This window comes from Polyodon spathula, chromosome 21, assembly GCF_017654505.1.
Source record: "Polyodon spathula isolate WHYD16114869_AA chromosome 21, ASM1765450v1, whole genome shotgun sequence".
Taxonomy (NCBI): Eukaryota; Metazoa; Chordata; class Actinopteri; order Acipenseriformes; family Polyodontidae; genus Polyodon; species Polyodon spathula.
In genome coordinates, this window is record NC_054554.1 from 27,146,144 (window position 1) to 27,167,803 (window position 21,660).

The following is a 21,660-nucleotide window of genomic DNA, read 5'->3' on the forward strand; positions in this document are numbered from 1 at the left end:
GCCTGCTTGTTATCCCCAAGCAAAAGTGCACGACACTTGGAGAAAGTTTGTTTAGCTTTATGGGTCCGACTCTTTGGAACTCTCTCCCAGCTTTGGTGCGTGATGCTCCACCGTCGCTCGCTTTAAATCAACTGTCAAGACCCACCTGTTCTCTCTTGCTCTCCATACTCCTTAAGCCTGATGTCTGCTATTAGCTGCTGTGTTGCTGCTTCTATTTCGTGTATTATGCTACTATCATGTGTTATGCACTTTCCACTGTATTTAGTGTACTATTTAATTTATTATGCTACTATGTATTATGGTGTTCCACTATGACATGCGCTATATAAAATAGATTGATTGATTTTTTGATAATTGCATATTCCTGTTAACTTTTTTTAAAAAGTGAAGCACATGTCCTATGAAAATGCACATGCAGTAGATTCCTGTGAAATGCATGTGCTGTATGCTTAACCTTTATATGCTTTTAACCAGAATAAGGAACCTACTTTTTGAAAAGAAATGTACTTTACAAACGGTCTGTCTCCAAACCCTGCCATTTTAAGCACCACATATTAAACTGGTCTTTTCATAAAAACACAAAAGTCATGCTTCAGAAAATCCCAAACATACTCAGTGTAATGCTATCAGTAATGTCATTAATTAAAGGGTCCTCTGAGGAACGTTACCGTAATGAAATCAAACGTGGTGTAAGAGCTACAGTTAAACTCGACCCAGCTCTCGTATGACACATGCAAACGTGACTGTGTGTGTAATTGAATTTCCCGTGGGCGGCCCGATTTGGAGCCGGGCTAATACTCTCCGTATATATTTCATATGTGTATATATATATATATATATATATATATATATATATATATATATATATATATATATATATATAATATATCCCACTATACGGTACTCTAGATAGACTCTACCTAGACTGATTTGAGATGAGATCTGTTAAATACCTGTTAGGTATTAGGTATAATCTAGGTAACCAATCATTGTTTTGAGATTACATCATTACAAGTGACGCTTTGGCCTACGGGATTACTCTGGGATTAGATCACTCTCCACTTCAAATAAAGTGGCTTTTTAACCCTTTAACTGCCAGAGGCTCATCTTCACATTTTCAATTGAAGTGTACAGGGCAACACAAATACTTTTAATGAGTGATAAACCGCACCAGGACCCGGACGAAGGTCCGAATAAACCTGGATATTCCTGCAACAAAGGCGACACTCTCTTTGTTTGGATGACTGATTCCCTTTCCGTAGCTCCAGTTCTACCTAAGGAAAAAAAAATGGGTTAGATCTCGTGTAAGACATTCTTATTCATTATTATTATTATTATTATTATTATTATTATTGCTGTCCCATCATGTTTCTAGTTGGAAATAGCTCAGCGTTTTAATTAGGGTGGAAATGGGGGCAAGCAGAGGATTAAAAGCTAGGAGTTCCAGGCTAACACTCCCAGGTCAGCCACTAACACACTGATTCACTGACCCTGATGAAAGAGGAATAAGGCTTTTTGTAAGAATTTGTCATTAGAGTAACGGGCAGTGTTGTGTGATACACTGCCGTTACAAATTCTGTCCCCTGATGCTTACTAATAAACTAAATGAAAATGCATAATAATAAACAAGTCACAAGTTCTTTTTTCTTTATATTTATTTAAAAAAAACAGATTTATTTTTGTTCGTTTGTTTTTTTAATCATTTCCAATTCCTGTTGGACCCAAAGTCGTCGTTTCCCAGCAGTGGAGCAACTAGTAGCTTCAAAACACAATTAAGTGATTTATTACCTAACGAAGAATATATTGTAGCACACATATTACACCCTTGGCACTAAACACTCAATATATTACAATGTTCTGGAGGACAGCTGGATTTCTCTGTATGTTATCCGCCCCCTTGTCCAGCACTGGCCTGTGGTCAGGACTGGTAACACCTCATATCTCGAAGAAAAATAAATAGGAAAAGAAATGAAGCAACTTTAATATGACCCTTTATACTATGCAGGGGATTTCATCGTTATCTTTCAACTAATTACTCAGTACATTTAATTCAATAACCACAGATAAACAACTGCAGAATGGCTTCCTCTATGTGCATTTGAATGGGCAGTCTGTGCCATTAAATAAATTAATTTAGGAGCAATGTAAAAGGGCTCAGGACATTTGGTCTTCAGTGTCTGCACTGGTCTCATACAATGGTGACCCTTTCTAAAAGTTTCCCATTGTATTTCTGCATAGTGTGTTTGGAGTTTTCCCACTGTTATATTATGCATGTTCCATAGTTAACCCTGGTTTGTCATGTTTAGTTGTGTGCTTTACTGTACCTCAGAATTCTTTACCTATGCTTTATCATGCTTTCACTGTGCTTCATTACACTTTGCTGTGCTTTTACTATGGGAAACTTTTAGCAGGGTCAAGCCTGGCATAAATGGTTTTGTTAATTAATTTCAAATTCACGCCCCTATATTAGAAGGAATGTTGTGTTATCGGTTGCTTCATTCTCACAAACATATTTCAGGAGGCATTACCAGCTGAAACCGGAGCATAGGGCAGCTGACCAATTATTGTTTTGTTTGAAATTTTAATCAAAAATATAGATTTGTTCATATATATATATATATATATATATATATATATATATATATATATATATATATATATATATATATATATATATATATATATATATATATATAATATATATAAATACATACGGTTGAAACCTAAGTGTGTATTCGTTTATCATTCATGGTACCGTGTACGGTGCCATATGTAATACAAGATTTGTTGAACTACTTGTAACGGTACACGCTTTTGCCATGTGGAAGCGCTCACGATTAGGTTAGTCTAAGACATGCCACGGAACAAAGTGGTACACGTGCGTGCCAAACAGGCACCGACAAACACAACATGAAAAATAAGGAATAACAAAACACACACACACACACACACACACACACACACACGGCAACAAAAACTCACCTCTCCACCCCCCCCCCAGGAAAATTTGGCATTAAAAAATGAACGACAAAATAAAAGAACATCTCAAAGAAAATAACACCAATTGAAGACTACATAAAAAAAAATAAATTGAAAATGTTTTAGAATTTTTTTTAATTATTATTTTTTTAGATATGAAAAACCAGACTAATGTAATGATATCGTATTACAGAAGCGCCTTCATTATTACATAAAGAATCCTGTTTTATTTTTTAATGAACCTGACCCATTTGGTCTGACCTCACTCCAAAGACATCTCATGTTTAAAGATGAAATGCATTGTGGTAACTGTAGTCTACTTAACTTTTAGGCCTTATTAAACTACAGCTCACATAATTCCCCTTTTCTGGCATTTTCCTACTAAGAACTTCACATATCCTCCATTTATAATACCAGAGAATATTGTGTGGGACCTGGTAGTTTCTTGATTGATTCTAGTCGATCTTCAACTTACACTTTGAGTGACAGATCCCTGCACTCACCAGTGATCAAGAAAAAAGTGTTATGCCATGAGTGATATACTGGGGTCTATAACGCATTCATTCACAAAAATTCATGTTCCATGCGTTGCTTTATAGTCCCATTAATAAGGTGACTGTGGTGGGCACCAGCCCCCGCTGTAATATTTTAGTTGAAAATGATTTTAACTAATAAAAGGACTCCACTCCCTTTGTTTTGTATGTTGCATCCAGTTTAAAACACCTAAATTCAGTTCATCTGCTTAACGATTTCCTCATGCTAACGCTTCCCGGGTTAGCCACACATCTCTTCATTGTTTACACACACCCCTGTTTTTTTTTCCAGTGCATTTTTTTAATTTGTATTTATTTCCCTTTTCTTCTGATCATGTAAATCGTCAAGTTCATTCTGAAGTTCTGGGCAAGTTGGGTTTGGCAACTTTCTATTTTTTAGCAGCACACTGAAGTGTCAGCATATTGAAATACAGGACACTTCAAATTTGTGCTGTATTCTTTAAAGTTAGATCTGCAATAGAACTTGGTATAGACAATGTATTGTCTATGCAGATTACCTTGAGGGCAGAATAATGTTACACATGTTGAGCATTTAGGCAGGTCTTGTACTGGACATGATTATTAAAAATAAGCAGAGGCACCACGAAGCCTGCAGCAGAGGACTTGCAGATAAAATACTTGCCATAAGAAACTGTCAGTGAAATATTTCCTAATATACGCTTGGCAGCAACTTGCTTTGAAAGAAAAATAACTGCCAACTTTATTTCAACAGCAACAGCAACAGAAAAGAAATGATATATATTAAAAAAAAAAAAAATAGATGCTGGAAACTGATCAAGTTGCTGAAACCTACAACCAACTTTATGAATAATGCTAAGAAGATGATTGTGATTGACACGACACTACAGAAAAGGAGAAAGGAAGGCATCGCCTTTGTGATCGTTGTCACGCCGAGAGCAACACTGAAACAGCATCGCACTGGCTGCAGTCAGACAGCACATCTATGTGGGGAACATACTCGAACACTCCAGACCCCCCCCCCCCCCCCCCCCCCCCCCCCCCCAATATTAGCCGCCTGGCTTTTATTAAAGGGATTAACCCAAACAGGCCAACCCCCTTGCGAACGGGGGGGGGTCTTTAATGCTGTGTTAGTGTGCTAATTATATAGGGAGGGTTCCTTATATCTGAGATTAGCCGTGTCCCCTTGCCCCCCCCTCCCCAAAGCCCCCATCCATGAACAAAAGCATCACCAGTGTAAATGAGCTGCAGCTGGTTCTGCACTAGTTGTGAGGTGCTGACATCATAGCAACACAACACAGCTCAGTTCAATTCTATGGCATAAAAAACATAAATTTACCATGGAAGAAATGTATTACTGATTGTATTCGAATTGAAAAAGTCCACCTCCCTGCTGTAATGCCTACACTGCTATAGAAACAGGGTACATTTTGTTTATTGTCCCTGTGTTGAGTTCAAGTCCAACCCAGTTCTCATGAACGCTGCGATGCAGAGGGTGCATCTGTGCTGTGTCTCTGTTGTCATGGTTACAAAGACTACCTTCCAGGCCAATGCATTCTGTCAGTCATTCTACAGTAAAGAATCACCAAGCTGTCAAAGTTAAAGATCAGGTGACTTGTTGTTATCCTTCTGTCATTATAATCTCCCCTAGCCTGTACCTAATCGTTAGTAACGGTTTGAAGTGGGAAAGGACACATATAGTGTGCCAAAGTAATGCATGCTGTTAAATAAAAAAACAATGATCTGATCATTTCAAATATATTTTCAAAAGCTGGTGTACATATACACATTTACATCCTGTACACTGTAGGGATGTGCAAGAAAATCAACACTGTGGCTAAAATAACAGTCCCTTTAAGGAGTCGTTGGGATTTTTACTTTACGATTGATGCCACCTAATGGCCAACTATTGTAGGTTCAGTTTCACATTTGGCATGTTGGAAATTTCAGGTAGGTGACCAATCACTGGCAGGTATAGAAGGTGCTTTGGCTCCCAATCCATAACAAAAACCCAGTTGCAGATTGCTATCATCATTACATCATCATTTACAAAAGACAGCTGCTCTTAAAGAGAAAGATTCTAATTTCCTGCACAACCCCTAACACACAGACACCAGGCCTAGGTGATTTAACCAGTATTGTATGACTGGTTTGTGCTGTTTAATTGCAGTTGCAATTTTTGTTTCCAGGTCGTTCCCCCTGCAATGCTTGGCCTAATATCCCAGTAAACAGCGTAGTAGGTTTGACAGACCAGCCACACACTAACATTTCACACAGCTTTCCCAACAGTCCTGAATGTATTTCCTTGGTCTCTCAGTTCTCACAAACACTGTTAATATATTCACAAACCACTTTCTCTAAACAAACAACCAAATCACAGTGCAAGTTTTGGAGGGTGGCCATATTAACTGCCACTCCAGCTTTCAGTCCTCCTGTTGCCATCTTTCTTTCTTTCTTTCTTTTTCTTTTTCAGTCCTTCCATCTTTTCTTCCATCTTTCTTTCTTTGTATTTTTAACATTGTATGTATATATATATATTTGTTGTGTGAACAAACAGAAAATAAAAATGAAAATATATAAAAAAAACAAACAAAATCCATGCAAACTTGCCTGAGCAGCAAAAATATTATAGACAGATGGTTTCAATTTTTAAATGATTGTCTTTCAAAAAACACACGCATGCACACGCACACACATACGCACACGCAAGAGAAAAAAAACGTGGGTTTCTTGCCATCATTAAAAAAAAAAAAAGAAGAAGAAAAAAATACTGGAAAATTATTTCATAATAAAAATCAAAAGGCCATCAAACAAAGGACGAGAATCCGGCAATGGGAGCCCTGGATCCAGGAGCAAGACTGCTGGGTGGCCTGTAGAGGGTGCTGTTCTGGCTGGGGGGGTTGGAGGGCTGCTGCTGGGGGGTGGGAGTCCGGCTGCCCTTGGGTCTGTACAGACTGCCCTGCCCCTGGCCCTTGGGGACACTGTTGAGCTGCGGGGGGAGGGGAGGCAATGGGGGGAGGGGTGGTGGAAGGGCAGAGGGCTCAGGCTCCCCAGAATCGCTCTCTGTGTAGCTGTAGGCCTGCACCCGGGAGATGCCCTTCTGCTGGCGCTGCCAGGAGTTGTAGTAGGTGGGGTCGCTGATGTAGTGATTCACGAAGGAGTGTGCCTTCGGTCTGTCTTGATCTACCTCATACTCGCTGTCGCTGCCCTGCAAACAAGCAAACAGACACACTTTGTTACAGTCAATCCTGCTTACAACGGCACGTTTACATCTACCGCCAGCTCAATCTCATCTCGTTCAAATATCAAATAGGGACTGCAGCCGGTTCTGAAATTTTTACCATGTGGTCTGGACTAAATTAATTCATTTGCCTACATATGTTTTTTCTGTTGTCAGAGAACCTCACCACTCGCGTCCTTCATTAGAGAGATTGAGTTCTGTCAGCCTTAATCCTAACTCGGGTTGACTGAGTCCCAATTCAAATGGGTTTGATCACTGTTAATTGAAAGGAACGAGTCTGATTTAAAATCGCTTTCAAGTAGCAGATGGAAACACAGCTAAAGAGACCTTCTAAATCTTTTTCTACTGGACAAAACCTTCAGTAGGTTTCATGTTTTGAAAATGAAACCAGCTTTTTGACCCTGCAAGATAATTCAGGACTGGGAGCTAAAAACTAATATCCCTACATAACACAATACTAAACAATACTAGGGAAAAAACAACAACTGACTAGAATTACTGAACTTATTAAAGCTACCGGAGATCTCACCCAGTGTAGAGGAAGAACACGGAGACCTAGAACAGCGCCTCCTGCCGGAGGACAAAGGAAACACCAGAAGTTCAACACTGTCCTTTTCCTTCTACCAGTCGAGTTTCTCCTGCCCATTGGAGCTCTAGACAGCATTCCTACCCATTGCACACCTGGTACCAGCTCAAGGGTTTATGCAAGGCTCATTCAATCAGCTCCTTTCACTAGACCATCTCTCATCTTCATCAAAGGCTGCGTTTGATCAAACTGAGAGAATGCTAAGATCTGCACCTTTAGCCCGACAGGAATATGATATGAGACGAAAGGGCGGCATTTAGGGCAACGACTTCCATTAAACACAGATGCAATAAATGATGACCAAGTTGACCAAGGTGAATTTAACCATTATCCCTTCATGCAATGCCTGTATCCTTCTTCACCAGTGCCAGTCAGAGCATAAGAATGCTTTTGCAAATACAGTGCCCAGGTAGTAGTAACGGTTCACCCCCCTGTTGATGCTCAACTACCTTGTCTATCTCCCTCACTCTCACTCTCTCTTGCTCCCTTTCCAAAGCTGTCTCTTTTCAGCACTGAGACAAAGAAGCTATTCAGAGGCAAACCCGTCCCCTCCCTCACTGAAAATAAATTCAAAAATAAAAAATAAGGAGGACAAAAGAAGTTTTCCAGATTCTATAAAAAAACAAAAGCGGCAAGGCAGGGATGCTGCTCATGAATGATTCATGCAGGGGATTTACTCTGTTATTCATACTGAAACCCAGTAATCTCATCCTAGTAGTCTCGCCCAGCCCATGTATTTTAGTGTCTAACTCATCCGTAAATGAACAGGAAGAGATACAAAAACAACACTATCCTTTTAAGACTGGCATTAAAAAAATAAATAAAAATAAAATAATAAACAAAGCACTGGGATGGCTCAATTCAGAGAATTACGAGGCCTCTAATCCTGTAGGCCGGTTGCTGTAGCAACACCAGGTGTGGCTGTTTACCTGCATGGGTCTCACTGTGGCCAGATTGCCATGGCGACAGCATTACCTACCCAAAACCCCATCTTTATAGAACAATGCCTCGCTTATTCTGCTTCCTTAAATCATAGATACTCTGGAGAAGGGGGATAGCCCAGCTCTTGAATATGTGGTAAGTAAGGTTTTAAAATGTTAATGTCCTTTTAATGCTCAAGGCTTTCTTAACTGAAGGTGCAGGACTGTATAACACCCCTCTCCTCCTCATGCTCTCTGTGATAGACTTATTTTCAGAGGAACTATCTTTTAAAATAAACCTGACATTCTACATAGAATATCTATTAATTTCTCTTGAGTCTTCACAAAGCCCCTTCTTTAAATCCTGGTCTTGCCACAGCACATCACGCTGGCTGGATCCACAAAACAGCAGCAAAGTCTGTAGCCAGGCCAAGGCAGCATTTTAACTGCAGTAACATGAGTGGAGGAGCGGGTGAGTGGGGGAGGAGAGGGAAAAAGAGGAGAAGGAGCCTGCCAAGCTGCTATGTTCTAGAAACTGTCCTATCTGATTGATTCAACGGGTGCCAGAATGCAGATCCTGCCCTGAGAGCAGATTGGATGCGTCTGTGAAGGCATTAACAGAGTGAATAGAGGGGAGCGTTGCCCAAGCTGGGGCTGAAGCAGTGGAAAGAATCCAGCTTCACGATCTCAGAGACACTTGAGTCATTGTGTGGGAGTTTAATAGGCTCCCTGTCTCTTTCCCCTCACTCTCTCTCTCTATCTGGGACTAGTTTCCATTCCCCACTGGTTTATTAAAGCTCCCTAGACCAGGCAGTAGGGCTAACATCTCCTGTTTGAATCGCTCACGTAGGCTCTTTTTGGGTTGTGAGCCTGCTTTTATAAAACAGATTGAAGGCAAAAGCAGGATAAACACCCTCAAAGTGAAAGGATAAAGGCCCTGCACTCATTTATTCATACATCTGTGTACCTCCTAATAGGATTTTAAAATGTTGTCTTTCTTTTACTTGCAAAGCAGTTTGATCCTTTTCTGGTTTTACTACGAGTGTAAAAAGACGCACCTGAGCTTGTTACCAGGGCTAATCAAGCTTGTATTAAAATCTGAAACTGCTATGCAATAGGAGTCTTATTTCCTTCCCTGCTATCATTGAGCAGCAATTCGGCACCACTCACTTCATGATGAAAAAAGTTGAAGGTTGAGGTTGAAACGTAAAGTATAGTATATGCCTCAAACCCTGCTTTCATGCTAAGCCTTCCCTAATTGATCAAAACCAGCTTCCACATCAGACAACTGTGACACAGACAAATCATTTCTAGAAGCGTGATATGTACTGTACGTGTTCAAAAAGAAGAATGTTAGAACACGCTATCACAGCTTCAGACACGCAACAAGTCATACAGAGACGCAGTATATCTAGAGCAAACCTCTCCCGAGCGCCTGCACTGCGCTGTGTGCTTGTGAGCTGCGTACCTGAGACTCTGAGATCTCGGAGGGTTTCTCTGTCAAGCTGCTGTTCTCTGCTGGGATCAGGTCATTGTATTTGGTGCTGATGTCCTCGTCAGAGTAATGCAGGCTGCCAGGGCTGGGCCGAGGAGGAGACCTGAGAGGAAAAATCAGACAGCGGTCAACACACTTCATCATGCAGGACGCCAGGTCTCCACCTACGATCTGGTCTCATTCCAATATCCGACTTGCAGTCTACAGTCCCATCCATAGGAGAAAGTTCGGCCAGACCCTATCTGGGGTCGAAATAATCCCAACTGAAAAAACAATAACTAAAACACATTATTGGAAATGGTAAAGGTTAATCGTAACCACATAATCAGGTGACTTAGCTTTAGCAATCTGTCAAGTAATTCTTGGTATTTTATCACAAATTTTCACAGACCTTAATTGTCGACCACTTAATGTTACTTATATCTATAATCAGTGCTAATCAGGGTCTGTGAAACCATACAATAATGGATTCATATAAGCAACCAAAAACAGCAATTAAAGTAAATATCATTCATATCATATCTTAAAAAAAAAAAAAAAAAAACACATTTGAAAAACTGGAGTAACCCAGCTCAGAAAACAAGCAGCCTCTTTATCGCTGAGCCATTTTTAACCATAACCTTTGACACTAGATGCCATCCCCTGTCTCTTGTTTAGAGAAAGGGGGTGACGTCAACTTTACGAAAATCATGAGACACCCAAGGGACTGTCATAGCGGTTGGTTTGCCTGTTTCTTGTGGCTCCTGGGACTACCGCAGCGGTCAACAGTGACTAATCTTCTGCATGGGGATCCCTGGAGGCCCCTTGAAAAGACCCCTTTTATATTAATCAAAAGAGGCAGTTTTTTTTCTTAAATAATAGCATGCCTGAAATTCTTTCTTAGTCTTACACAGAATCATCATGTTTTCTTATACCTCTTAAAAATTAATACATAAAAAACTTAAACTTAAACTGCAAGGGCTATGCCAAAGAGACTGGCTGACGCATAAAAAATGTTTTGAGTTGATTTGCAAAGAGCCGCATCTCTTCTCAACAAGCTACTGTTTGTGATAGGTTTTTCTTTTTCGACCGTTGGTTTATGGAAAATCACTTAGAAACACCCACACCATATGAAGCGTATATGAACCCCCCCCCCCCCCCCCACCACCACCTTTATGAAATGCAGGGAGAGCTCAGAAGCATACAAGAGTACTCAGTTCCCAAAGGAGCTCTTCAATAATTCAGTGTTCCCCCCTTCCTTCTGTGTGCTGTGGCGTGCCTCTGTACCAGGGGTGGGCAATTCCAGTCCTGGAGGGTCAGTGTCCCTCCTGGTGTTTGTTCCAAATGACCAATTGAGCTTCTAATAAGCGCCTGACCTCTTTGATCTCGCAGTCGTGCTCTGAACTAACGGTGTAGATCTGGCACTGATGTAGTTATTTATTGATTTATTTTATGTATTTACTCAGAGCAAAAGCTGAGAGAAACACAACAGGAGCTATAGAACTATTGAACCCTCTCATGAGTGGAGTGGTCTATCCTGATACATAACTTGATAGTTGGCTGCGGCTATAGTACTGTTGCGGTCCGCTAATGGTTCTTCTAGGATTTCCTCAGGGGAAGGCGCTTGGATTACAATGGGATTCTATTCTGGTAGGGGTGTTAAAGTTTTTGAAATGCTGTGTTGCTCTGTGAACATGTTATCCTTTTCGTTGTGCTTGTGGGTGTTACCTCGTGTAGACTCCATTCTTGCGGCAGAAGGAGTTCTTCACAGACAGCCTCCGGTTGTTGAGCTCCAGTGCTGGGAACCGTCCCTCATCCAGACTCACCATCTCTCCGTGACTCAGGGCGTTGCAGTTTGAGTTATTCCCTGGGCAAGGAAACAAACATCATGTGGCAATTCTCTTTATGAACCGTGAAGCAGGACGGAACAGGGAGCCCTATTAATGATAAACTTGTAATGAATCTCCTCCTAGTGGCTGATGAATTAATAATACTGAGATCAGCATAAGACCTGTATCTACCTCTTGCCCTCAGAGCATGCTCTTTAATGGAATGGTAAGTCTTTGAACCCATATGGTTTGCATACGCAGGAATTTATTTTAAAAAATCGGTAGAAAATTAAAACCTACCTACAACCTTTCACCCTAACCCCTCTCTAATATAAGGACGACAGTATCTGCCACCACAAGCCCCCTTTTTGAAATCAGGTCGCCCTGTCACTTCTAGCATACTGGATGCGGATTGGGCTAACCGGCCTGCCAACCCAGACAGCTGCTCGCAGCTTCTTAACTGCTCTGTCTGCATTGAGGATTGTTTTGCAGTACAGGCATTGTATTCTCTTTGCTCCGCTGGTGCCTGCGTGTCGGTTTGGATCACGTTATCTGTTACTCAAGCAAACAGGAGAAATCGGCACTGTGCTTCGAGCAGCAGCTAACAATAAAGAGGAAAGAAAGCTGCTTGACTCATTGAGGCTCTTTTCTTTATGGATATGGAAATGTTCAGCACACAGATGGACCCCCAATTATAATCGATACAGGTCCCCAGACAGCAAGCAGAGGGAAAGGTAGCTTTAGAAGCTCCCTTCCAGTCACTGTGTCTCCTAGTAGTAAAGTGACTATGGTATTATAGCAAGATCATCAAGGAGATCAGAATGAAACTGTTACTATTTAAAAACCAATAATTGTACAACTCACAAGCTTTTAGTCCTAATGTTGAATTAATCTCTATAATCCATTTCACTGCAGGTGTGATATTTCACAGAGATTGTTTTGATTCCCTGGTAGAATGGCTGCAGTTCTCTCAAGCAGGAGATTGACCCTGGTTTGTTAAATGGAATCTCTCTGGTTAGACTGGACGAGTCCTAGTGTTGTAAAGAAGTGGGAAGAGCACCACTACAGACATTACAATCTGCAATCCTATCCTAATCCTTTCCTATGCTCAGGTGTGATTGCTCAGACACAGCAAAGCCCCCAGCCCACCTGAGTCGGATTTCTTGGAGTACTTCTTGCTCTGCCCGCGGATGATCAGGATGAATACGAGCAGCAGGATAAAGATGAGCCCCACCAGTGCCACCACCACCAGGAACCACCACTCCTCATAGAAGGGCGCCACCTTCTGGGCTGGAGGGTAAACAAGTAAACAAATAAGATTAGAACACAAAAGTATAATGATCTATTTTGTCGTACATTTTTTTTTTTTTTAAACCAGACAGCCAAACTTTCATCATAGACTGACAAACAGACTCAGACAAGCGGAAGAGACAGACAGCTGTGAAGAGACACAGGGGGTGGAGGGGATAGCAGGCCAGAATAGTGGATAGATGCAGAAAGACAAACAAACACACACAAGGATTTACTGACACACAGACAGACGTACAGACGGACAGGCTCACCGGAGATGGAGGGGGAGGGGGCGCTGGGGGAGCCATAGCCGTAGTCGTTGACCCCGATGACCCGGAAGTCGTAGCTCACCCCCTGCTTCAAGATGTCCATGTTGAAGGTGTATGATGTCACTTCCTTCGGGATGTCCTTGATCAGGATATCCCACAGTCCCTCATCTGAATGGAGTTTGAAGGAGTTTGAAAATATCAGTTACTGATCACCTCTCTACCCCCCTTTCTTTCTTCCGCTCTCTTCCTCATGGGCGACTTATCCCCGGTTTATAACTGGCAATACTCAAGTCTCTCTATCCCCCCTCTCTCTTTCGGCCAACCTTTCAGCTGCCAGTCCCTGGTGAAGCTCTGTTCTCCCCTGTTGGATGTCAATCAATACTGCATGTGAGCAGACAGATGGCTGAGCCTCACACTGAGCTTTCAGTGTGGAGTGACAGTGCAGCAGTATGAAACGCTGTGAGTGACGTCACTGCAAGGAAGCACCTTTACAAACATATGATGCTCTCCACAATGAATATCTCACCTGCGATCATCCATGAAGGCAAAAACCTTTTGAGACTGATCTTCCATCAACCTCCAGATGCCAAATTCCATTCTCATCAAGTTACATGTTTTAAAGACTATGGTCTATATACGCTATTGGAACCAGTATAGTTATTTGCTTGTGATCATTGGTCTGGTACTGCTGGTATCATGGCTGATTACCAGTAAGTTGTCATTGTATCTGTATCTGTTTGTAAGCACTTACTAGTTGTTCCTGGTACCTGATGATGGGTTGAGAATGGGAAGTGGCTAGAAGTAGGCTATCACTGGTTGAAATAAACTCTCTCCTGTAGATGAGCAGGTTTAGTGATATAAAAACACATGTAAGAATGGGGCTCCACACCTTCTATAATGCCGTTCCTAAGTGTATCTGGTAGTGAGTGGTCCCTGGGGGTGGTACCTGAGGGTCTGGCCTCGATGACGTAGCGGCTGATGGGGCCTCTTCCGGGGTCTCCGCTCGCCCAGTGGATAGTGAGAGCTGAGCCATAGCGAGAGATGAAGGGCTCCCCGGGAGGGCCAGGGGCACCTGGGGGGCAGTAGGGGGAGAGAGGTGAGTGGAAATAGGGCAGATAAACTGTTTACTGAAATCAAGTCACCGAGACACAGACAGGCAGGCAGGGCAGAAGACACACCCTCGCCTGGTCCAGTGGTGATGTTGGCCTCCACTTCCGGTCCGTATGTGAAGGTCTTGGCCCGAATGCGGAAGTTGTAGGTGACCCCGTCCGCCAGGTCCTTGATCTTCATCCACAGGGGAGAGTTCCCCTTGATATCCACCGTCACGCTCTTACTCACTCCTAGAGGGGAGAGAGGAGAAGAGTTCATCAGGACAAGAGCCTACTTCCAGCCAGGACTGAAAGTAGAGACACGTTAATCTATACCATAAATCTTACGATGGGAGTACAGACTATCATTCATCATACTGAAAATTCCTTGATGCTTTCCACAGCTTCGTATAGGCTACTGGTGTGTGGATCAGCAAGCCTAAACCAGAAGAAAAAAGGCTCCACAATATTTTGCCCAGGACTATTGGCCTACTGTTGATGGGCACTGGAGGAACGTACCATCGACGGGGGTGCAGGGTTCATAGATGAGCCGATAGCCCTCGATGATGCCATTGGGGTAGACGGGTTCCCCCCAGGATACGTTGACCGAGGTGGTGGTGAGCTCTCCGAAGTGGATGAAACTGGAAGCACTGGGAGCTAAACGAGGGGCACAGAGAGAGTCAGTGTGGGCGACTGCCGTTCATAGTGGCCTCGCTGGCACGGTTTAGTTAAGGATGTCTGGATTGATATTATTTCCAGGTATGACAGGCTGTCCTGGAGCACTGATCCTGAGAGAGAGGCTGGAGGAGTGGGAAGGCAGCCTTTCATTAAAGACCAGCATGCTACCTTTCCTGCTGGTATTCTATTTCATTGTTTTGGTGTTCAAACAAATCGGGGTGCAAAAAGAACGTCTGTGCTCAGAAATAATTTCTTTAAAAGAAAATCCTATTTTTTTGTAGCTATTGAGGAGGGCTCAGCTGCAGAACAGAGCCTCCATTGTGTTTCCTTGCCAAAAATGTGTTCGGCATATCTTCCCTTTCCCTCTGTGAGGCTGTCATATGCTTCCGTTGCCCAAGCAATCCAGCCATATGTGCCAATACAACACTGCGAACATCCGTCATCCCAAAATTATATATATATAATAAGAAATGAAAAACAGATTTCTTCAAAACCTTTTTTTTTTAATCTTTTGTTTTAACATTTCCAGTCCTAGCAGAGTCTATGGACTCACAGTGTAAGCACAATTAAAGGAAACTGACCAAAAGGGTCATTCAGCTGGCAGATAATGGGCCTTGAGAGCAGGCCTGACCTTTGCATCTTCCGAATAAACAATTTCCTTTGAAAGAGTGACTTATTGTGGTAACTGGACAAGCCGGCAGAAACGCAGCCTCTATCCTCACCTGCTTGCTGAGTGCGCCCCCGTGTGGCCGTGCTGCGCGGGCCATCCCCTGCCGCGTTGAAGGCCGCCACGCTGATCATGTAGGTGGTGTACCCCGTCAGGTTCTTCAGCTTCACCCCGCCCTCCGGCAGGAAGAGGGTCTTCAGACGCTCCGTCTCGTTCTGCCGCTGGAACTCCCAGTAGAAGACCTAACAGGAAGAGGAAATCGGCACTGTCTACAAGGAGAGCTTAGTATTGCAAGGCAATTACTTCATTGTCCTGTAGCAGGATCTTCACTGTTCAGAATGCTGTACACCACTACCGCTATTGTAGAGATGTAGCTGGGTGTCTTAGCACAGCTGAGGCAGTTTCAATTTAGCACCAAAAGCAAAACTTTGCTGGTGTGATAAAGAAGCAGTGCTCATATCCTGGTCTGCAAAGAGTCACTTCAGCACTGTATATCACAGAATAGGCAATGCAAAATGTACCTCTGCAGCGATGTTTCATCCCTGGATCTCCATATAGAGAACCAACACAATTACGCACAGCACAACTAGAAGAGAAGATTGCAAAGACGGTTTGGCTGCTGTATATGTAGCTCAGGGTTACGTGGCAATAGTCTGGAGGGGAGACCTACCTTGTACCCCTGGATATCTCCATTCTGCGCCTCAACAGGGGGCGGGTCCCAGGTGACGTCGAGCTGGGTCGCGGTCGCTGATTGGATGGCCACATTCTGTGGTGGACCAGTGGGAACTGAATGGGGAAAAAAAAAACAAGCTCACATTGTACCTTCATCACAGCCAGAGCCCTGCAGCTGGAGATGCTGGAGATGGCTGGGGAGCGGACGCCTTTCTTGCAGTACCACGGAAGTACAAAGAGATAAAACACAGCCGATTTCACACACCCGCCTCTCCCACGAAGACTTCCTGCGGCGCGCTGGTCGGCCCCTCCCCCACGGCGTTGTAGACGCTCAGTCGGATCTCGTAGCGCTTGTGTTTACTCAGGTCTGCCGAAAACAACACAAGCAGGTCAGGCGAGCCGACACACTCGCTACACTCCACCTGTCTCTGCTCTAACACCACATGTGCTATACAGTGTGGCAGACTTTACATTATATCCTGCAGCCATTGTATAATTTCTGACCAATTCCCAGAGACTATTGCATGCTAATCTACATAATATCTACCTACACAACTACCTTTGAACAAGTACTGGTACTAGAACAGCAGGGATAGAAATAAGACACACCTGAGCTTGTTACCTATACACTGGGGCTAATCAAGCATGTAATAAAACCTGGAATGGGTGAAACTGCTCTGCAACAGGAGTCTTATTTCCATCACTGCTGTTTTAGTACTTCAAGGGTAGTTATGTATGAATTCCATAATGATCAACTCTTTTCAATTCTTGGCATACTGAGTTTGAAACTTTCTATGCCGTCATATCCTAATCATCCATAACAGTGCTGAACAAATACAGATCCAGAGGACTTACTGTCCAGCTCATATTGGGTGAGTGAGGATTCGGTCAGGTTCCGCACACTGTAAGGGGCTGCAAGATGTGGGAGGAGATAGCCGAGAGGAGCGGAGAGAGAGAGAGAGAGAGAAGGGGAAGGAAGGAGATAGGGGATGAGAGACAGAGAGAGTTAGTTAGTCAGTTACTGCACACTGCACACACACACAATCTGTTTACACGGTTTCAAGGCTGTGAAAATTCTGGTTTCTTGATTACCGTGGAGGGGGGGGGTTTAGTTACAAGCTGTCAGGGGTTACCGCTGAGGAGAATCAATGTGTTATGTCATCGGGGATCTGGGGGGGGGGTGCCCTGTGTTAAAGAAGGGAGGCTAGGTAGTGATCAGTGAGAGAGAGGGCATGAGGTGATGTATAAAGGGCACAAAGCTTAACAATGTGGAGAGACAGACAGCTTGCAGTGAGGTATAAAGTGGGTCACTCACAGGTCAGCTCTGCCCAGGTCGCGGTGTGGCTGTTCACCGTCCTCACGGTGAAGCTGCGCAGGCCGTCATACAGCAGCTCGCGGTATCGGATCTGGAACCCCAGCAGGATTCCGTTGACATGCTCCTCCGAGGGAGGCTGGAGGGGGGGGGGGGGGGGGTCACAAGCAAGTTATTCTAGAAACAGATACCCAGCTCTGCTCTACATACTCACTGGGGCTGACGATACACAAGAAACGCTATTATTATTATTATCATTGCATTTAATAATTGGTGTAATTCAGTGAGTTTTACCTGCCAGCGAATCAGCACAGAGGTTGTAGTGTGCGGTGTCACAGACAGTATTACTGGGGCTTCGTCCGGGGCTGAAGAGAAAGAGAATACAACGAGGGGTAAATACAATTGCACTGCATAATCCAGAACTTCAAACACACTGAATTCAGGAGAGCCCAGACTCACCGTCCTGTAGCGTGGTGATTGCCTCACTCTCCTCGCTGAACTCGCTGTCTCCGATGTCATTGGTCGATTTCACCCGGAACTGGTATGAAGTGAAGGGCTTCAGCCTGCAGGAGGCGACATAGGGAGGATGGAATTGATGTCACGCTGTGTGCAATGCTCTTATACACTGGAAACAAAAAGCCCTCTGTCTGGTACTTACAATACGGCATTGTCCATTACTCAACTTTGTACTTCAACTCTTGTGACTGTCAAAGGTTGTGCGGTGATAATGAGATTACCTGTCCACGATGTAAGAGCTGGCCTCGTGGTTAACCGAGGCTGAGTGGACGGTCCAGTTGCTGCCCGGCAGCTCTCGGTACTGGACGGTATAGTAGCGGACCGGGGAGAGGCCGTCGCTGCCTGGTTCCCACGACAACAGCACCTTCCGGGCCTGCACGTCCTCCTGTCTGACTGTGGGTGAGCTGGTGGGCTGGGGCCGGTCTGAGGAGAAATGACTGGGGGGTTAGCTGAGCAGCACAAACACGGGACAGCGGCAAGCTGCAGAGAGTGGTATTGTCAGGGATTGGTACAGTACCTCTCTTCTCAGTGGTGACCACCAGTGCCTCAGCCGCCTCCCCCCAGCCTTTCCGCGTCTGAGCTGTGATGCGGAACACGTACACCAGCTCTGGTTTGAGCCCGGACGCTGTGTACTGCCGCGCACTGGGGTTCAGCACGTCTACCGTAGCTGTGTTGCTATTGGTTGAATTTAGCCGGTAAGTTATCTGGTAGGCTAAATGAAAGGATGAACAGAGAACGAGAAGAATGAAGGGACATGGTTAAAACCAGGTTTAAAATCACCCAAAGGAATACACGGAAAGCGCTTGTAGATCATTGTTAATCTAATAAACTTAATTTAAATGTGTTGCTGAACAATGGAATGGTTTTAACTTCCTAAAACTAGCAGGACGATAATTGAGCTGCTTTTGTTGTTTACCAGCTGAAGAGGGATGGTTTGCTGTGCAGGCTCCCTGATTTGGGGGAGAGCGGTAGGAGAAGGGACACTCACCCAGAATGATGCCATTGGGCTGGGCAGGGGACTGCCAGATGAGCCTCACAGAGGTGGTCCTGACCTCGGGGAACAGAATCCCCACTGGGGGTCCGGGCACTGCAGGGAGACGAGAAATTCCCAAGTCAAATCAAAGTGTATCTTCACCCACCAGTTTGTGATGGTCTGTGATTGTAACAGGAATTAGCTTAGCTTAAACGCTGCATATGCTTTTTTTTTTTTGCCTTCCAGCTTTTGTTGGACATTCACTGAAACGTTTGTCTAATTTACCATCGTCCAGGGTCCTCTCCAGTATGGGCGGGTTGCTGGGTACCCCATCTCCGATCCGCGTGAACGCCAGCACCTTGATCTCATACAGGACGTACTTCCCCAGGTCGCTGAGCAGGAGGCTGTGGGTGGTGTTCCCCTCGGCTGTCCAGAACTGCAGGGGCAAGTCAGAGTCCTTCTCCTTGTACACAACCTGGCAGCAAGCAGATCAGACACTGGTCACTACAGATCAGCACAGAGATCAGACCATGTGGGCTGTACAAAACACTGCAGTCACACCAACAAGCTGAGGGTCTAGGAGGCAATTTAGTCCAGGGTTAGACCTGAGGGGTTGGGATCAGTGTGCTCTAGTGGTTAGAGGACTGAGAGGCTGGGGAAAAGCAGTGTAGCTGGTCTCTGCACACCACACGTGTAATTACATCAACCTCACTGTAACATTGCAACAACAGCAGTTTCTCTCAGCTGTGTCTACAAATGTGTGCCAGATGCAGAGCTAGAGCCTGGTACCTTGTATCCGAGAACAAGTCCGTTCCTGTCGGGTTCCGGGACCTCAGACCAGCGAACCAGGATGCTGCTGGAGGTGGTGGCGAAGGCAGAGATGTTGGTGGGGCCACTGGAGGGAACTTTAAAAAAGTATATATATATATATATATGGGAAAAGAGTCAATATCATTGAAAAAAAGCTTTCAGATATTTGTTGTTTCTCAAATAACTTCAGGTTGGTGAAATAGTATTGGGATGCAGTGTGGTCTTTGAGGTTAGAGTTAAGGGACTGGGAGGCAGTGTGGCCGAGTGGTTAGAGCTGAGAGACTGGGAGGTTGGCAGTGTGGTCTTTGGTTATAGCTGAAGGACTGGGAAGGAGTTAGTGTGGCACACTGGTTAGAGGCGAGGGAATGAGTGTGAGCTGAGGGCAGAACATGAATGCTGCCGGTAAATGTTGACTTTTTTTTTTTGTTCAGTTCAATTTAATGGGATACACAGATTCATTACATTACAGAAAAGGTAACACTGGCATAGAACAAAATAGCTAAATTCCAGGAATTTGAGAAATTGACAAAAAAATAATCAAAAGCACACATAACCTCTTTAACACATGTGTTTCAGATTTCCTTCACTTTAATCTAGTTACCTTGGAAACCAGACTAGCCAAACAGCAGATAATAGAAAGGTTCCAGGCATAAATGAATTGGCTTCATTTCAGGGAGAGAGAGAGACTAAAACCAGACTGCCTGCTGCCTCCTCATATCTTTTTCAGGTAACAGCCATTTTATAAATGGATAACGATTCGCGGAAAATGATTTAGCTTTGGAGCAGCCCGACACAGAGGGAAAAATAAAATAAGCAGCCATGTAAATATAGCTTAACACGGCAACAAATTAAAATGACAAACAAGGTGTTAATATTTAGCTTCCAACTTTTTGATTCAACCAGTTATTTTATTTTACTAATGTGTATTGTAGTATAACGCATCTATACTGTTAACGACTTAATTTTGTCCAGATCTTGCCTAAAGCAAGGAATGTGAGATACTAGTAGCCCCCTGGAAGACACGGCAGCCCTGCGTATATCAAGCACTGGAAAGCCTATTGAATCAGGCTCTTGGGCTGCTGAGAGCCAGAGGGAAGAGCATGTGATTACCAGACTCCCGAGTGAGGCCCCGGACTGGCTGGCTCCAGGGTCCAGCTCCGATGCCGTTGACCGCCTGCACGCGCACCTCGTACTCTGCCCACTCCTCCAGGTCCTCGATGGTGAACTCCCTCTCCAGCCGGTCTGGGATCCTGTGGGTCAGCGCTCGGCCCTCAGTCCCTGTGCGGGAGTACTGCACCCGGTACCCAACAAACTCTGGGTTGCCATTGTACTCCCACTCAGGCAAGGGCTGGGCAGAGGGGAGAGAGGGTAGAGAAGGTCAGTGACACCAGACTCAGCTGCTAGCTGCACTGCATTGCAGTGCGCATCGGGGGGCGTCTTTCTGTCACAGTGCCTACGGGGCTTCTTATATGTTTTTATTGTGAACAAAAAAAATTAAAAAAACAAACATTAATGAAGGTTTAGGCTAAATATGTATTAGGATAAGAGTTTAAATGTACCCTTTCATGCATGAGTTTTGGGCACATAATAAATATATTTTTCATAGAATGTTTATGCAATTTTTGACCAGGTCATCATACATTTGTGTCTTTCATATAAAGTTTTTTTTTGTATGTGTTTATATATGAAGTTGCCATGCGCGAAACGGTTAAGACACAACCTGAGTTCCCATTTCTGTCTTGTTCACGTTACTCCAATATTATGATCAGCTGGAAATTTCAAAAACGTTTAAACAACAGTGGGATTTAGTGAAGTTATTGCACTGTGCATTATCCCTGCAAACA

At 44.0% G+C, this 21,660-nt stretch overlaps 1 protein-coding gene across 1 annotated transcript in view; it reads right to left on the bottom strand.

The window, feature by feature from the left end:
* Positions 1 to 6,016: 6,016 nt before the first annotated feature.
* The window catches only part of LOC121296467 (protein sidekick-2-like), a 131,808-nt gene continuing 116,164 nt past the window's right edge, over positions 6,017 to 21,660 (bottom strand). Inside the window, exons 25-45 of the mRNA XM_041222077.1 lie at positions 20,927 to 21,164; positions 19,796 to 19,911; positions 19,292 to 19,481; positions 19,022 to 19,120; positions 18,551 to 18,745; positions 18,255 to 18,456; positions 17,977 to 18,080; positions 17,812 to 17,882; positions 17,521 to 17,656; positions 17,061 to 17,117; positions 16,471 to 16,572; positions 16,204 to 16,319; positions 15,589 to 15,775; positions 14,708 to 14,845; positions 14,279 to 14,440; positions 14,047 to 14,172; positions 13,104 to 13,268; positions 12,691 to 12,831; positions 11,441 to 11,579; positions 9,707 to 9,836; positions 6,017 to 6,699 (exon numbers count right to left, since the gene is read on the bottom strand). Of these exons, the coding sequence (XP_041078011.1) occupies positions 6,298 to 6,699; positions 9,707 to 9,836; positions 11,441 to 11,579; positions 12,691 to 12,831; positions 13,104 to 13,268; positions 14,047 to 14,172; positions 14,279 to 14,440; positions 14,708 to 14,845; positions 15,589 to 15,775; positions 16,204 to 16,319; positions 16,471 to 16,572; positions 17,061 to 17,117; positions 17,521 to 17,656; positions 17,812 to 17,882; positions 17,977 to 18,080; positions 18,255 to 18,456; positions 18,551 to 18,745; positions 19,022 to 19,120; positions 19,292 to 19,481; positions 19,796 to 19,911; positions 20,927 to 21,164 (3,216 nt within the window). The 3' untranslated portion in view covers positions 6,017 to 6,297. The remainder of the gene's footprint in view (positions 6,700 to 9,706; positions 9,837 to 11,440; positions 11,580 to 12,690; positions 12,832 to 13,103; positions 13,269 to 14,046; positions 14,173 to 14,278; positions 14,441 to 14,707; positions 14,846 to 15,588; positions 15,776 to 16,203; positions 16,320 to 16,470; positions 16,573 to 17,060; positions 17,118 to 17,520; positions 17,657 to 17,811; positions 17,883 to 17,976; positions 18,081 to 18,254; positions 18,457 to 18,550; positions 18,746 to 19,021; positions 19,121 to 19,291; positions 19,482 to 19,795; positions 19,912 to 20,926; positions 21,165 to 21,660) is intronic.